The sequence below is a fragment of the Strongylocentrotus purpuratus genome, unplaced genomic scaffold, assembly GCF_000002235.5.
Source record: "Strongylocentrotus purpuratus isolate Spur 01 unplaced genomic scaffold, Spur_5.0 spur5_scaffold_19, whole genome shotgun sequence".
Taxonomy (NCBI): domain Eukaryota; kingdom Metazoa; phylum Echinodermata; class Echinoidea; order Camarodonta; family Strongylocentrotidae; genus Strongylocentrotus; species Strongylocentrotus purpuratus.
Window position 1 is genome coordinate 15,696,669 of NW_022145604.1, and position 15,483 is coordinate 15,712,151.

Consider the following 15,483-nt stretch of genomic DNA (forward strand, 5'->3'; position numbering starts at 1 on the left):
ATAGAGCACTTTAGGAGTTGCTATGGCAATGGCATTGACATCGTAGTTCTCCCCTTTCATGGATAAATATTTTTTTTTTTTGCAATAAGGATGGCGTACTCTTTACTTGTATAGGGTGTTATTGAGTAACCGACCCACTACCAATTAGACTGAATGGGGTCATTCACGATCTCAATTCGCACAGTGAAAAAGGCAAGCCTGGCTTTAATAGGTTCAATTGGCTTTTAATATATTCTCCTATTGAAAATAAGGGAGCGCATTCATTAATTAATTGTATATTTGATGCAAGCTGCAATGAATATTGCTGCTTTCTATTGATATGGGTTGCAGGGGTGCATTAATGTGCATGTAACAGAATATATATAATAATAATAATAATAATAATAATAGCTCACATTTATAATATAAGAATAATATAATACTTTGTTTCTAGGCGCGGAACATTATTACCCCGGTCATCGGATTCGCTTACCCGCACACAAGGTATGCACATTCTCCACTCCCTGGGGAGCATTCCAGCCAGTCGCCATTTTATCGCATCCTACCGGGTACCCATTTTAACACCTGGGTGGAGAGTGGCAAATGTATATCAATGTCTTGCCAAAGGACATTAGTGCCGCGGCGGGGCTTGAACCGCGGACCTTGTGATTCACAGTCCGGTGACATATCCACTCGACCACGACACCTATTGCGTCGTGTTGTTATAGATCGAAAACATTATTAATTTGGAAGAGTTTCGGTCATAGCTAGCTTGATCATTCGCTTTAATTATTATTAGCAGATCTATGTGCCTATATGCATTCGTTATCTTCAATGTCTTTCCTTTGAAGATGAAAAAAGAAGAGAGAGGGAGGGAAAGAGAAAGAGAGAGAGGCCGGGAGAGAGAGGGAGAGACTGTGAGAGAGAGAGAGAGAGAGAGAGAGAGAGAGAGAGAGAGAGAGAGAGAGAGAGATCTCGGGAGAGAGAGAGGCCGGGAGAGAGAGAGAAAGAGAAAGAAAGAAAGAGAAAGCCTGCACAATTTCTCAAAAACAGTTAATTAAAAAAAAAAGGATGAAAACAAAAAGTTATAGGGTCTATGAGTTCGGAACGGAGGACGGTCGATCGACGGGAGAGGGGGACAAGAAAAGGAGAGTCGAGAGGTCGAGGGTACGGTTACGTATTTGTAAACGGTCCATGCATGCCGCTCGAGCCGAACGAATTGATACGCACGTGAATCGAAGACTCTAGCCAAACTATTAGATCGTCAAAATTAATCAATCACAGTTGTCACACATCATATCAGGTAGAGGCAATAGCAATAATTTGATCTTACTGTTGAAATTGACATGTATCTAACGGTAACATTTCAACAGCAACCGTACGGTAGTTTTTTTTTACTCTAAAATTCAAGTGGCAATATGTTCGTATTCGATTCCATAACCTAGTCCCTAACTCTAGTAAGCTACGACGCCCACGGCGTCGGCGTCGGAGCTTCCTGGAGTTACCTAGTCCCATGCTCTAAGTTATGAGTATGCTGCTATGCATGAATCTTCTGATTGGAATGCGGACATCGCTAGAAATAAGCACTATTGTCCAAAGCTGGTCTGCCTATCGTGCGTCGTGCATTTTAGTTCAGCTTTAAGAGGTCTTTATTTAATTGATTTTTAAAGGCTACGTGTGTTTTTAATTTAAGCAGGCCTGCAGGCCTGTCGAGTGTCAACTGTCTTTGGTGACGTAGGGTCTACTGCTTCGAGATCGAGGCACTCCAGCAAAGCATAGCAAGAGAGTCCATGAGTTATGCTTTAGTCCGGCATTGGAGTAGGGTATATCGATCAGGATCTCCTCTTATGGGTCGTGTTAGCCTATAATCTAGGCGGAGTGCCGAGCTTTTTTCTTTGCTGCTAGACTAACCCTAAGCAGAACGTCTGATACGGCAAGACTACGAACCGTGAGTCGCGAAGCGGCTCACCGCCTATAATCACTGGTCTAGCTTTAGTCGTTGTTTTTTTTATTATCGACGATGAATCCGTGGCAGTTTTCGTATGAAAAACTGCCACGGATTCATCGTCGATAATAAAAAAACAACGACTAAAGCTAGACCAGTGATTATAGGCGGTGCGCGGCTCACAGTTTGTAGTCTCGCCGTATCAGACGTTCTGCTTAAGGTTAGTCTAGCAGCAAAGAAACAATCTCGGCACTCCGCCTAGATTTCGTAGTCTCGCCGTATCAGACGTTCTGCTTAAGGTTAGTCTAGCAGCAAAGAAACAATCTCGGCACTCCGCCTAGATTATAGGCTAGGGTCGTGTTGGTTATAAAGGTAGACAATATACATTGTGTACCTGTAGAGTGTAGACTATGTCATGTCATTCATTTTGTTGCTTGTAACAGTGACGTGTTGGAATTGGATGTGTGTCTGTTTCAAGATATGTCTCTTTATGTGTTGTTCATCTGTCTATGTGTCTAACAGTAACAGTAACAGTCTCTTTCAAGTTTATCTCCCTCAGAGTCCCTGTCTTGTTTGATCTTCTCCTGTACTACTAGTTCTAGATCTATCTCCCTGTCTCTTTTCCACCAACTCAGTCTTTATTAATGTCAATGATTTAATCTCATTCTCTCTTTCCTTATTTGTATTTTTTGTTATTAAGTTTTAATGAAGTTCTATTCTAACCCCTTCACTAGGCCTACTACAGAACAATCTGAAAGATTCAAGTAAAACTGAAGCAAGTAATTAGCTAGCACTCGTTTGTACCAACACCAGTGTTTGGTTTGCACCCATGATTCTTGGCTGTCATTTCTTGAAGCACGGACTCGCCTTGGGATCCAAGATTATCCGTCATCGCAAGGGATTTTTGACATCGGTTCATGCTTATCAAGTCAGGTATAAATATGAAGGGGTCTAGGGGGTTGGGTGTCAAAACACTTCTCCTTTGCCTTGAGATTGAACAAAAAATATTCCTCAAATAGCACTAAACGTCATGAATATTTGTCCAAAATAGTGTCCAAAATAAGTCGTAGAACATTTAAGAAATATCGCTAGTAAACTACTTCAAATTGCTGTTTTAAATCAACTTTCCGGCTGTGTCAACACACAACGTCTGGGTGTACTTACTTACCTTTACTTATTTACTTTCTTACTTAAAAGTACTATGTCCCATTTGCAGCCAACATCAAGTTCTGTAGAACTTTGCAGGAATTATGAATATGTCACCTATGTCTTATTTGTGAAATTTTTATCGTTAGCAGTGTCCTACTATTCACATAATGCGAGGAAAACGTTTACTTTCTAGACTGTACTGTCAGACACTAATGAGTGACTGACTGACTTTTTTTTTCTTTCTTTGGTAATATTACATAATATGAGCTGTGAAGGGTACATGAGCATTTGTCTACATCATTAACTCAGACTGAAGTGCACTGTGCATGTGTTTAATATAGAAGATGAGACCTATGAGTTTCAACTCTACCATATTATATATAATTTTGTTGTTGTTGTTCCGATTTGTTTGAATATTTCTAGGGGTGATGAAAACCTGCATGTGAAGGAACTGCTTGAAGAAAGAAATCGCCAGTATCCAAGCTCAGATTCAGGTGAGAAAGACATACATGCCCAGCGGCTTACTGCAAATCATTGGGTCATTGTGTCAGAATGCCCCTTTATAATTCAGGAAATTTTTTGAAGTAAAATGCCTCTCATCTACAAATGGTCTACCGCCGGTAGTCCAATTTACCAGACACTTTGTGAAAACTTTATGGCAAATTTACGAAAGGTAGGCTTTTCTTCCGCTTTCTCACATGATGTGAGTGATAGAGGTACTATTTTTTTGTATTATATGTGTACGTGAATAGCAAGAGGGGATGAAAACAAAAATATCTGCATGCAAGAAATGTCTTGTATACAGAGTGAGTCAAAAAAAAGTTTAAACCTAGAAAATTGCTAATTATTTAAAAAATCACCAACGAACATTAAACTGTTATGTTTCTTATGAAAGGGTGTTTTATCCCAAATCATTTGGTACTATTTTTGTGTGGTATGTGTTCACGCTTGAATGAACAGGTGACATTGTTTGCGAGAGTGCAAAAATCGAATTGCGCCAAAGTTGCCTATGTGATGTTTTAATAAAACAATTGGGATTTGGGTATTAATTCGGTCTTTGCAGATCCAAATAACACCCCTAACAAAATTAATCATGTCACACATATCAAATATCGAATATCAAATATCAATGAACAATTTGTGCGCGTGTGTGTGGGTGTGTGTGACTTTGCCCTTTGCAAAAAACATATGCAATGCATTTTATTTGATACATTCAATCCATTCTCTCACTCCGCTAATCCCTACATAATACATACTAAAGGCATCATTTTGGCGCAAGTCGATTTTTGCACTCTCACAAACAATGCCACCTGTTCATCCAAGGGTGAACACATACCACACAAAAATGGTACCAAATGATTTGGGATAAAACACTCTTTCATAAGATGTATAATAATTTACTGTTCATAGATGATTTTAAAAATAATTAGCAATTTTCTAGGTGTAAACTTTTTTTTGACTCACACGGTATAGTCTCTTATCTTAGTCCCTTATCTGTGTATTATGTTTTATGTCCTTGTGAAGCAAATTGATGTATTTTTGCATGTTAACTGAAATTTAGAATGAATGTACAAAAATAGTAATTCAAATTAGTAGAAAGTTTGTCTAGAGAAAGTATTGAAAATAAGGAGTTGTCTCAAGTAAACTTCTCCAAGTTCTCATTAAAGGTAAAACATTTCATTATGTTTATAGATCAGTACTTAAATGTCGGATTTTTTTCCTATTTGATAGAGTATAAACCTTAAAATGTGTCATGTATTTAATTTCATGTATCTAGGAAAGAAAATGTCAGCAGGGGAGGAGTTGCCAGTGACAAAAGATGATGCTGCATCTGTCAAGCGACCGCAATTTGGGAACAGATTTCTTGAAAATCCTGACAATGTCTTCCAGCACAATGCATGGTGAGATACTTCATTTAGAACTTCAAGAAATGATAATAGTAATGCATGAACTTAGTTATAATGCTTGTAAGTGCTGTCCTATTATAACCCCTGCCTTAGCAGAGCTACCCTGTTAAAGATACTATGTCCCTTTTGCAGCCAGCATCAAATTCTGTCGAACTTTGCAGGAATTATGAATATGTCATGTACGGTATGTCCTATCTGTGAAATTTAAACGTGAGCAGTGTCCTAATATTCAAGTTATGCAAGGAAACCCATTTACTTGCTAGACTTCACTGTCAGACACTATTTAGTGAGTGACTGGCTTTTTTCATCTTTGGTACTAACATACATAAAATTAGCTGTAAAGGGTACATGAGCATTTGTCTACATCAATAACCCACTTCTTGTAATGGCCAACATTATACTGATTGAATCTTTGCGCAGCATGAAACGTACAACCATTCCGTACAATGGTCTGAAAAATCAGACTATTACTTACTGGCTCTGTAGCTCCTAAGTCGAATCGACACTAAAACCGGTAGTAAAGATTTCCAAGCCCCCCCCCCCCCCTAATTTTTTTAGGGAAGTTCTAAATTAGTATTGTCTTTCAAATGCCGTTGGAATATAACCTTTTCATTTTTTTGGCCTGCAAATGGGACATAGTACCTTTAAAGTGCTTTGGCAACTTGGTACACATTTACTTCATTTGGGTTGAGAGTGGCAAATGTAGATTAAGTTCTTGCCAAAGGACACGAGTGTGTTTCACAGTATAACACCAGTCATTTGACCTGTTATTCGTGTTTGAAGTGTTCACGTCCAGTAGATAAGCAAAATTGAAGAACTTTATATTTGCTCTATATTTCTTGCTCTTTCTCTCATATTTTATTTATTTCCCTCTCTCATGCTTTTTTCTTTTCCATGTCTCTTCTTTCATGAACTTGTATGGCAGGGACAACGTGGCATGGGACCCAGAGCAACTGGAAGCTGCCAAAAAGAAAGTGGGAGAGAATTCCAGTCAACAGGTCGAACCAGACAAAAAAGGTAATGCTGATTAAAAGGTGGTTCTATAGGCAGTTGCATACTTGGAATATTCTGATTTTCTGGGTGTTTAGGACCTAAACATTCAGAATATTCTGATTTTTTTTTTTTTTTTTTTTTTTTTTTGTTGTTGCTAAAGCCAAATTAAGCTTGTTTTATCATGTGCTGCGATTTGAGAGTTCAGGTATTGCGCCTGTTGAATGGCAGCATGATCAAGCAGCAAATTTGAAATGCGAACGCCTGTACAGGGTGCAGATTACTTATTTTCGAAGGCATATCGTGCTAGAAATTTCTAATTCTTATTTTCAAATGTTGGCAGGTATGCAGTTGTATGACACATGCTTCTACCACAATTCAATTTGTCTTCCTTTGACTCTTTGAAGAATAAATAATTGTTTTGAATTATTGTTCTCATTATATATCTTTCTGAAGGTAAAGCTCATTAACCAATTCTGTTATGTGAACTTGTGCCGTAGAGAAATAATTGCATGCTTCATTTTTCATGTATTCTCAAGAACAAAATTGCCATTACCAGAGTAATACATGTTGTCATTTCATGATGCACAGTGCATAGGAGACTAAGGAGAGAAACCTAAAATACTGAACCAAAATATTTTGCATTGAATACCACTACCGTATTCACAAAACACCACGATAATTCCTTTAGATTGTAAAACCAAACAGATTTTCACATTGAGCCTGTTAAAAGTTCATTTCTATCGATTAGAGCAGTATTTATATCACTTTAAAAGAAAAAAGAAAAGTTTAAAATCGCAGCAAATTTTTTTTTTTTACTATGGATAGGGTTGATGTATCACATGGACAACATTTTGTACCAACATATTTTTTTCTTTCTGGGCATTAGTCTTGTCTGTACCTTTCTTTTTATTTTTAGTTTCATTGTATTTTTGCTCTTTTGATTACTTTTTTCAGAATTGTATGAAGCTGATGCTGATAGGTACTGGAATGAGTTCTACTCTCTGCATCAACACAAATTCTTCAAGGACAGGCACTGGCTCTTCACCGAGTTCCCTGAGCTCTCCTCAGACAATGCCCAAGCATCAGCAAAAGAGTCTAGCTCTGAAAGGGGAGTATCACAAGAAACTGCTGGGGCAGAGGCTACTCACCAGGATGGAGCATCTCAAGAAACTTCAGAGCCTAGGACAATGGACAGCCTTACCACAGGCGGTTCAAACACCTCGGCAGAAGCAACGGAGAGGAAAAATGAGGATTGTGAACATGGTCCTACATCATCAAGAACTAGTCGAAGTGAATCGGGAACTGATGAAATCCATGCAGCAAGTGATGATTTCCCAGGAAAGTCCGCCCACAAAAGGATTCTTGAAGTTGGCTGCGGTGTGGGCAACACCATCTTCCCCATCCTCCAGACAAACGCAGACCCTGGTTTGTTTGTCTACGGCTGTGACTTCTCCTCTGTGGCTGTTGACATCGTCCGCCAGCACGCGGAGTACAACCCATCCCGTTGCCATGCCTTTGTCTGTGACGTCAGCGACCCTGCAGCCTCGTTTCCAGTCCCCGATAACAGCCTAGACCTCGTCGTCCTGATCTTTGTCATGTCCGCCATCAACCCCGATCGGTTCCTGTCGACGATCCAAACTCTTACCAGACTCCTCAAACCCGGTGGTAGGATACTCTTCAGAGACTACGGTCGCTACGATCTGGCGCAGTTGCGCTTCAAGAAAGGCAGGTGCCTCTCGGAGAACTTCTACGTTCGTGGGGACGGGACCCGGGTCTACTTCTTTACGCAGGATGAACTGCGGGAATTGTTCATTTCAGCTGGGCTGGTAGAAGAACAGAATACTATTGATAAAAGGTTACAAGTGAACAGGGGAAGACAGTTGACAATGTATCGTGTCTGGATACAGTGCAAGTATAGAAAACCATAATGCAGCTCCTCCGTGTTTCTACCAACCAAGTTACCAACCATTTTATCTTTATTGCAGAGCTACCAAGTATCACGCATTAGGCGTGACATCATGCATTTCGAGGGTCTGAAAATGCTCTTATACACAACACGCGCGGTAGATTTACAAAAAACGCTATACCTTATACGTGTGTTATACCCTTGCATGCGCGCTCGCCCGCCGAATCATGAAAATGTCACGCATTACCGACCTTTGAACTTGGCGTCTCTGTTGTCGGCTTTTAGATTTTCTGATGTGGTGAGACTCTGACACATGTAACAGAAGAAGCAATTAAGTGAATTTTATTACACAGTGAAAGAACGTACTACAAACTACAAGGAATATTAGTATAACAATTGTAATCATGATAAATCAATTACAGTGCTAAATATAATGTACAGTACATTCAAGTCCTGGCCAATTTAACAATTTTACAATATTGCAGGAAAATCCATACGATTCAATTTAGTAGAAAACAAATTTACGTTGTGGACCGTCGATCAAAATTGCATGCGCTATAGGTCTTTCAATTTAGTGTTTGAGCCAAGGGGCTTGTATGTGTATCCTTTAACATAAATCCTGTGTATTCTAAAAAAATACTCCTAGATGTTTGTGTTCCCAATATGTGGTGTAGTGATCTTTAAAACTTAAAATTATACGCTGTCATGGTAGACACTTTTTTCTTCTTTATGCATTCATATAAGCTAGATGTTGTACTGAAAAGACATTTTCCCTGTTCCTCCTTTCAAGTCTGTATCATCTGTCAGTCAAACAATTATTTATCTGATCTCTACTCTCTAGATGCTGATGGGTCTTGTCTTGTCTTTAATGTGACTGCTAGTCTCCCCTCTCCCTCTATTTCTTCCTTCCTCCCCCTCCCCACTTTCTCTCTCTCCACTTTACGGTATATAAGTCTTCCTTTTTGCCTTTAGATGTTCCCCAAATATTACTGGTATATACCTTTTCGACAGGGACCAATTTTATCGTTGATGCTATTACTGATTGGTGAAATTGTCTCTCACCAATATTATTTATAGCTTAATAAACTCCCAAATAAAGATTTTAATTCCATGAATCAACTGAGAATTCCTTATTGTCATTGTATTGTACAAAATTTGTCTTAACATAGCACACAGAATGATATATGGACAATAAAAAGATATCTGTACACAATCAATATATATACCATGCATACATTTGTTTTATTACATATGTTACAATACAACAAAAGAGTTTCACATACATATTGGATATCATCACATATGTACTTGCAAGTTTCTTTAAACATTTTTTTCTGTATCTAATAGGCTATGATACAATCGTCCAAAATATTTAACATCCATAGCATGTAAGATCAATGACACTCGGTTCTTTTAATAACCACATGTAATGTACTTCTCGTCTAGAATACAGGAATATCAACCGATGCTTCTGGCATGGCTTAGAGTAGAGTAAACAAGTCCATCGTAATTGCAATGTAAATTGGCGTGGGTATATCACCATTTATCTTTTAGAAGCCATTGCTTTCCTTAGGGTAGAATTTTTAAAAAGCACACTACGATGATTATTTGGAGATTCCCCAAACAAATGCTTGAAGCTTACATTACAAAGAGTTGTGAAAATAGGGGTTGGATTTACTTAGTAGAACAAGAAATTATCTGAATGTTTGAAGATTGATAATTAAATTTTAATCTTAAAACGGTGCCATGCAAATTACTAATGCTAGTAAATGATTACCCGGTATACATAATTATGCAACATTCTGTGACCAAAAGGATGACATATTAATCAGCAGTGTATGACTTTCAGCATAAATGATGAATGTATTAATCAGATACAAGATGAGGAATAAACTCATCTTCCTTGTAAATTATTCAACATTTTTTCAAATTAAAAAAAAAAGAGAGACTGTCTGTCAAAAGACAGAAAAAGAGGAACCTGATAATTGATATTGAATTACATTACAAATACAAAGAATTAAATATAGCCAATTTGTCTCACATGTTCACCATAAATAACAATGTATGCTCTCCAAATTTCAATCAGTTCATTATTTTTCCTTATACTGACTATTTTGCTTTAGAAAATCTTGGGAGAATTTAGAGCAAGACTTCTGAACTAAATTTGCATGAGGTATTAAACAGACATAGCACTTCATTTGTGCTGATTACAACGGCTTGGTTTTATAACAGTGCACATAAGAACCAATTTTAATTGGCAAATCAGTTTCAGATTAGAACTTGTCAATTCACTTTTACTGTCTGTTGATCATCCTTTCCTACAAGGAGAGGATATTATATGCTTATATATATACTTTGAATACATTCAACATTTCCTTCATTAGCACATCTTACCTTGATTAATGTAATATTTCTGAATTAAATGAAGAAATACGCATGGAACAAAAAGATAAATCAAACTTAAATTGTCACTATATAAATCATTTTCTAAAAATAGAATTCATTTTGAATTGTTGATTGTACCCAACATTTGGAAGCCAATTTGTAGTGTTTGTGCATTCTTCTTTACTTCGTGCTTTAAATCTTATCTACTGCGAGAGTGATTTTTTCTGTATACAGGGTATTTACACAAATTTAATTATATTTCAATATTCTTTAAACAAAAATAATGCCTAAACTACAAAAAAAGCCATATGAGCTGGGCCCACAACGACAAAACGAAACCTTCTTTCTGTGCTTCAAGCTGGAGTTGATAATTAATGCTACATCTAGTAATTTTCTTGTTTTATATGTGCTTTGGATACATTACTTGGGGGCATATGCAATTTATTTATTTAATTTTTTTTTTTTAAATGCCACTTCACAATCTGAATGCCCATTTCATATCACTTTAGATTGCATTATCTCTATAAATCCAAAGCTGCACATATAAACAAAACCAAAACAACAACAGAAAATCAGAACAATTGAAAATGAAGGAAAAAATAAAACATAGCAATTTGTGAAACATTTTTCTAGCAGGTAGCAGCTACTCTCTGGGACTTGTGACAAGTCCAAGTTGGGGGCTTTTCAGAACAAACTGATTTCATGAACACACATAAAACTATGTCTCCAGATACTACATAGTGGAGTTATAAGATTTCTTCTTCAAGTATATTTATGGGACATGTTGACAAATGAAACCAGGGTTTTATTACATGTTATAGATGTCAATTTAAGAATGGATATCTAACCACTCCCAGCAAAAGCACTCCATTTTGTCAAATCTACTCCACATAGACCCACTAATATTACAGCAATCGTACAACCTGTGATGCAACGATGCAAGGCCCCTAAAAATCCCAAACCCTAAATTATTTCCATACATGGTACATCTGCATGTTGTAGAGTCAGAGAATCCACTAGACATGGCATAATTTCCCAACATACATTTAACTTTTACAAGTAAATCCATAACTTACCATAGTGGTAAGAAAACCCTGATAAAAACTGCTTCAGACGTGGCAAGAGAATTTGGAGATTGAAACAATCGATACGTACCTAACAACATGGATCATGAACAAAAATGAAATCACAAGTATATTTTCTATGAAATTCAATGCATCTTGCAACTTGATTTTTGTTGTTATACTTGTAAGGTTTTATCAGAATGTAGGTTTGAAGTATGCCATGAGATTGCATGTAACATCATAACATGTGACACCAAAACCAATATGCAGCTTAAAAGTTTACTGGAAAAAATTGTGCAACCTTCATGTGGGTGGATACATTTTTCCCAATAGCTGATAGGTCACAGGAAGAAAGAAAGATAAAATGTAAGAATGATTGATCTATTTTACAGGAACCCTCCATTTTCCATCACATTTTATTAAAGGAAAGAGAAAGTTCATACTGGTTTACTGTTGATATAATCTAGTATTTAAGGATATAAAGCGGAATTAAACAAAAACATTTCTACAAGAAAGCTTTCAAGGGCAACATCTACAGCATTTGTGACATAATAATAATAATAATAATAATAATAATAATAATAATAACTTTTATTTACCCAGGGTAGCCACTTCAGTTATGAAACTGTTCTTCCAGCGGGCCCTGCATAACATAATATGTTATTACTACCCTTCTCCAATCTAATATGCTGAGCGCCTAGCTAGAAGGCAGAAGGTCCCATTGTTATAAGTCTTTGGTATGACTCGGCCGGGGTTCGAACCCACGACCTCCCGTTCATGAGGCGGGCGCTCTAACGACTGAGCCACCATGCCCGGTTAATGAAATAAGAAAATCCATGATTGGAAAATTTGGTTTTATTTCTCTTGGTGTACTACTCGAGCTGTAAAAAGATTTCCAACATTACCTCAATACTGCCCAACATCATAAGATAATGTATCGGGCTCTCATGGTTTATTTTATTAAAAAAATTGATATATAACATGAAAGGTCACCTAAATGATATGACCTAACGCGAGTCATGATGAACGATCTGCACTTCCTATTCAAATTTAAGTCGAGTCCACAATATGAAGGGCAATATATAGATTCAATGTACACGCTACACAAGCACTAACTACATGCAAGCACTTGTTTTTCTTTAAATTTTCCTAGCAAATGCCCATTGTCAATTCCTCTTTCAAATTAACACAATCTTTGAAAAATAATAAGAAATTTATTTCAGCCAAAGCAAAAGGAAACACATTCGGTCTAAAAAAGAAAGAATTGAATTTCTGCGACGAAAACGACACGTTCCATTGCCTTCCCACAACTTACATAGACTCTGTCAATCATAAACTCTACCTCGATTCTACCTGCTTCCCCCCCCCCCCCCCCCCCCCTCCTAATCAGTATAAGGAATTTTGTTTGTCTTCACTTATGACAGCTGCTAATAGCAAGGAAGGAAGGCTATGATTTTTACAAGACTTGATTTATCTCAAATAAGAAATTTCAGCTGTATAAACAATGATTGTATTGCCATGATTGATTGAACATAGGTAATAACAATTTGAACAATATCACAGCACTCTGATCACAACAGACTTGCTTTCAATCTTCTCATACAATTAAAAGCTTGGTTGTTTTAGCAAATGCTCTTTTGCAAGGTACTTGTGTTCAAGCGGCACATCACAAGTGGTGTGGGTGTGTGTGTAATTGGGTTTTTACAGACGTGTATCAATCAGATATGATTATTTACGTCTGGGGACTGACTTTTAACGTCACCATCCGAAAGACGGGACTCAGTTTCGAACCTGCGTCCTCGGCTGAATCAGGTTATAACTTCCATTGTTAGCTGGATTACAGGCGCACGCCACAATGCCTCGTAAACGTGTCTCATTTAAGTTACCCTCTAGCAGCCAAAACCTTGTAAACCTGCTCTGGGTGTGGGACTTCACTAATTGGCAAATGTTGTTATGCAGAGTAATAGACCATTCTTCAGTTGTGAGTTTAGTACTTTACTCAGGGATGCCAGTTAGAATTGATCAATTTGATTAGTGGGCCTGAAAATCACCTAGAATGAGCTAATTGTACACAAAAAAGCCTAAACTATGGTCTGAAAATAACTCACCAGGGCCTGAATTCAGGCTATTGCCTGAAAATTGGCATCCCTGTTTACCACATGAGTAACAATGGAATTCGGGGAGAGAGTTTGGATCTAGATTTCTTTCTAGGTTGCTAAACAAAACAAAAAAAAGCAACCACAGTGGGGATTTATATCTCGGTACCTTACTGGCATGTTAGGGATGGACACTTCAGTATCAAGACTCTCAAAGCATGATTTCTTACATTTTCCTTTTGGCTTACACAAGTAAGAGCTTGCAAAGACAGATATCATGTTGTTAATGCACTTGATTGTTTCTAATCAACATTTATAAATATATCTGATGCTGGTGTCCTTTTACACCTCATTCACGCTACCAAACTGACTTTCATGCCAACTCCAAACAGATAACATCTTGGCTATTCGCGGTTAAAGGTAAAGGCCAGTTATGGTCATGCGATTGCATTGTGAAAGAAACCTTGTGAAATCGATCAGAAAAGGTTGATCATCTAGCATAGATGTACTGCAAGGTTCTGGAATCATCAACATGATAAGAAATATGGCCCAGTCTTCGTAAAGTTACAAGCACTGTACACAGAAAGATGTATATGGGACTATACGCACACGTGCGTGACACGTGCGTTTATCTCTCACAGACCATGTAGATAAACTAATTTACCAAATATATCAATTAGTAGGCGGTTTCCCGGCAAATTTTTTATCATCATGTATTTGTCAAAACATATTCTTTCACATGATTGGTAATAAGAGCTTCCATTTCATTTTTTGAAATTGGGGCGTTTCCAATACTGGTCTTTACCTTTAAACAATGGTTTGATTGGTCTACTGTCAATCGATGGTGTAATGGAGGTAAAAGCAGCAAATGGATACCTTACTTAAGTCATTAAGAAAGGAGGCGTCAAATATCTGCACACAGCTGGAAGAGGATGCTACAAAATATGCCGTAATCTACATTTGTAACTATTACACTAAATACAAATAAAAAAGAGACAGCAAATAGATGAACTCTACAGCAAAAGTTTTGAATGGACAATGACAGCGCTCATGGTCAAACAGTCTTATTATTTTGTCTCTTAAAACCTGAGGGGAAGGGGGCTTCAAATGATTTGTGTGCGTTTGTGCTCAGGAAATAGATGCGAAGAAATTAGTGATCTATGAAAATGGTTGATAGTACATAAACATACCCATGTAAGTATCGACTACAAAGAATGAAATAAAGAATTCAAATGCGGACCTTGATTGTGACAAGTACATAGGATTACATAAACAACTCCACTATCCATCCACAGCTTGGCTCACCTTAATTCTTTCCAAAAAGCTTAAGATGCGCATTTTGTGAAGGTATCATCATTATCATCATACCTTCATCATCAACATCTTTTGCAAAAAGTGACAATGCAAAACTGTCCTCCCGCATGAAAACTAGGAACAATGTGAAGGTCATCTCTTCATACTTATAAATCCATTACTATTTCACTATCTATTAAACATCATGGCATGATACATAACCATGATTCAATAGCCACATACATGCTCTCTTGATACAGTTTGGTCTTTTTAAAAGACACCAACCTATCAAAGTTCTGCTTCTGAATATTCAGCGCAGAAGAGGTGCACTACATGGCGTATAACGACTACTTAGATATAATATGCCCACTGCTCACTTGAACGATCTGACTGCGATACAGGTATGGAAGAAATTGCAACAGCATTTGATATAGACATTCAAACATGGACAAATCTGAACAATGGAGGGACGGTCTGAATGGTCGACAAAACTTGTCATCAGTGACAAATGACAGTCTTTGTTATAAGCTACCGAAATCCTCGCTTCTGATTGGTTATCAGCAGATTTGTCACTGATTTTTGTCATTTGTCATTGAAAAAAGAGTTTGTGAAAGGGGCCCCAGGTTGGCCTTTCCTCCAACTAGACCTTGTTCTAGTGTGAAATAATGAGGACCAAATACTGGGTGACAACAAACATTTCTAAAGAAGACTTTGCCTAAATGTACTTCACTCCAACTGCCATAGCATTCAAAGTGAAGAACTGGTT

General features: G+C 37.5%; 1 protein-coding gene across 1 annotated transcript; it reads left to right on the top strand.

Moving 5' to 3' along the window:
• The first annotated feature begins 1,147 nt into the window (after positions 1 to 1,147).
• On the top strand, positions 1,148 to 9,797 carry LOC752502 (methyltransferase-like protein 2). The gene is made up of 6 exons (XM_011683912.2): positions 1,148 to 1,282; positions 2,659 to 2,857; positions 3,497 to 3,567; positions 4,851 to 4,974; positions 5,906 to 5,997; positions 6,928 to 9,797. The coding sequence occupies exons 2-6, from the start codon at positions 2,754 to 2,756 to the stop codon at positions 7,899 to 7,901; spliced, it is 1,365 nt and encodes a 454-aa protein (XP_011682214.2). The 5' UTR covers positions 1,148 to 1,282; positions 2,659 to 2,753; the 3' UTR covers positions 7,902 to 9,797.
• The last annotated feature ends 5,686 nt before the right edge of the window (positions 9,798 to 15,483 follow it).

What these genes read in the sequence shown, in the direction of transcription:
- LOC752502 (XM_011683912.2), top strand. Translation starts at nt 2,754, where the DNA reads ATGATTCTTGGCTGTCATTTCTTGAAGCACGGACTCGCCTTGGGATCC. An exon ending in GTTCATGCTTATCAAGTCAG is followed by an intron (nt 2,858 to 3,496) that starts GTATAAATATGA and finishes GAATATTTCTAG; the next exon opens with GGGTGATGAAAACCTGCATG. An exon ending in GTCTTCCAGCACAATGCATG is followed by an intron (nt 4,975 to 5,905) that starts GTGAGATACTTC and finishes CTTGTATGGCAG; the next exon opens with GGACAACGTGGCATGGGACC.